Source organism: Montipora capricornis, chromosome 1, assembly GCF_036669925.1.
Source record: "Montipora capricornis isolate CH-2021 chromosome 1, ASM3666992v2, whole genome shotgun sequence".
In the NCBI taxonomy this organism is placed as follows: domain Eukaryota; kingdom Metazoa; phylum Cnidaria; class Anthozoa; order Scleractinia; family Acroporidae; genus Montipora; species Montipora capricornis.
In genome coordinates, this window is record NC_090883.1 from 32,203,718 (window position 1) to 32,206,217 (window position 2,500).

The 2,500-nt window shown below is 41.6% G+C and overlaps 1 protein-coding gene across 1 annotated transcript in view; it reads left to right on the forward strand.

Annotated features, from left to right (window-relative positions):
* The first annotated feature begins 837 nt into the window (after window positions 1–837).
* The window catches only part of LOC138053029 (major facilitator superfamily domain-containing protein 6-like), a 2,940-nt gene continuing 1,277 nt past the window's right edge, over window positions 838–2,500 (forward strand). Inside the window, exon 1 of the mRNA XM_068899707.1 lies at window positions 838–2,500. This exon is cut by the window's right edge and continues 213 nt beyond it. Within this exon, the coding sequence (XP_068755808.1) occupies window positions 1,054–2,500 (1,447 nt within the window). The 5' untranslated portion in view covers window positions 838–1,053.

Consider the following 2,500-nt stretch of genomic DNA (forward strand, 5'->3'; position numbering starts at 1 on the left):
CGGGAATTTAACTCTATTATTATGCAAACGCTTCCTTTTGTTTTCGTTGAAAAACATGCCTGTTGATCACGTGAGTGAAAACCAACAATTTCCACAGAACTTGAGTGAATTATGAATAAATCACAAAGGAGTAGACGCGTAGCTCCAGGGGCACCCATCGTCAATTTTCGGAAAATATCTGTTCGGAAGATGATTTGAGATCTAGAATTTTCGGAACATTTGTTGTAAAATTTCTGGCTTGCCTGCCTGTCCTAGGATTTTCGAACATCTAAAAAATGGTATAATTGCCCATTTTTAACGGATTTTTACCCTAAAAAGGTCACCTAGTATTTTCGGGAGCCTTTTTTCTGAAAAGGTATGTTTTGATTTCTATAATTTTCGGATCACTAGACTTTTAGCTAGGAAATCCGAACAGATGAAAAACTTTTAGGGGATAAAAATATGCCTATATCTATCGTTAAATACCAAAATACGTTTAACGATGCTTTGTTTAAGTGGTTTTGAACTATATTCTCGTTTGGTGCCCCTGTAGCTTCTTTCCCAAGAACTTGATTGAATTATCGAGAATAAATGACAACTCGAGTAGCCGCGTAGACGCGTTGCCGGCTGCACCGTGTGGCGAGAGATGCGGGGTTTTCTTCAAATGCTCCGAGTGTTTTTTTCTTTCTTTTGTGAATGAAAGTGTTCCATGTAGCTAGAATATGAAAGAATCGAATGGCCGCTAAAAACTTTCGTTACCGGGGAAATCGAGCATAAGGACAAATATGCCGCATAATCATACAACTGTCAGCTGGCGGGATCAGCAATTATATCTCATGTAAAAGTAATAGATAACTACAAAGATTCACAAATAATAGAGGACTTCGCTTGGTTTTTGAACGTCGATCTCTTGCGTGTATAAAGATCTCACAGACCACGTAACTCCTCAAGGATCTTCACTGATATTTCGGGTTATCGCGTTTTAAGCATTTCTACAGATGTCCTTAACATCGCCGTAAAATAGTCAAATTGATCAGTTTATTATTGCAACAATTAGCTCTATCCGAGAGCAGAATGGAGGCTGAAGAAACGATTAGGGAAGACGTTAACACAGAGGGACTCGATCAAACCAGCGAGGAAAAGACAGCTCAACGGGAAAATCACTTAAAGTGTTTTTATGAGGCAGACTATCTTGTGTTTAAGGGGTTTTGTTTTTTCATCTACGGAGCTTATGGCGGATGTATCCCCTACCTTTCTTTGTATTTCAAGCAACTGTTCTTAGGAGCCGGTTACGCTGGGATAATCGTAGGGATTCGCCCGCTTATTCAGTGCATTGGAGCACCTTTCTGGGGGATCATAGCCGACCGGTATCACGCGGGAAAAGTGATATTCCTCGGCAGCGTCATCGCGTGGATCGCAAAAGCACTTATTTTGCTTTCGGTTCAACCGAAGAGTCAATACTGTATCGAGGTGTACACGAACCGCACAGCAAACTTAACTTACGTTTATGCGTACGATTTGTGGAGGAGCGAGGCTGAGGCAAAACCAGATTGGGTAGTCGTTGCAATGAGCGAACCGGTGCTAGTAGAGAAAAACAAGATAGCAGTTATTGAAGCAGTGGAAATTAAGGAGCCAAGCCATGAATCTCTTCCAGAACAGGTGCTGAAGGAAAGTGGACCTGTAAGTCAAGAAACCCAGAGCAAAGACAACGAGAAAGACAACGACAATGAAAGTGACTCAGTACCGAAAAAACAAACTTTGCGGCTCGTCCATGCGACATTTCATGAAAAACGAAGAGAATCGATCCCCAAAAAGGGCCACAAAAAGCATGGAGAGAAGAAGAAACATGTTATCCTAACAGAACCGAAAACTAAAGTTGACAAAATTAACGAAAGTCTACGTTTGAAAATCGTTCATAAAGTCAATGTTCACAACGAGAAATTAAACTCACCTGTGGAATTCATAACCGAAGTCGACAAAAGCGAAATTGATTTTATGTTCCTTCTGTTTACGATGATCATTATTATAGGGGAATTTCTCGAGTCCCCAACCTTCGCGTTGTCTGATGCCTCCGTCCTAAAGCGGTTAGGAGAAGATCGCCAGTATTATGGTAGAATTCGCATGTGGGGTTCTCTGGGGTGGGCGTTTTCAGCGGCAATGGTTGGACTTCTAATTAGCTCTTCGACATTTAAGGTATGCGAAGTAGAGCAGGGAAATTACACGATTCCCTTTTATATCTTCATTAGTTTTGTGGCAGCTGCTTTTGTCAATGCCATATGGTTTCGTTTTAGTTACGAAGAAGAAATACAATTTGAGGAACTTGGAAAGCTCGCGCCCATTCTCGCTAACCCTCGTCACCTGTCTTTTCTTCTCGCCACATTATACACCGGTTTTTGTTACGGCATTCTGGTTCACTTTGTTTTTTGGTTTATCGATGATTTTGGCGGCTCTAGCGCCATTATGGCAACTGCAGGGGCTGCCAGAGAAATGTCAGCTTTGATCTCCTTTGGTTTCAGCACCT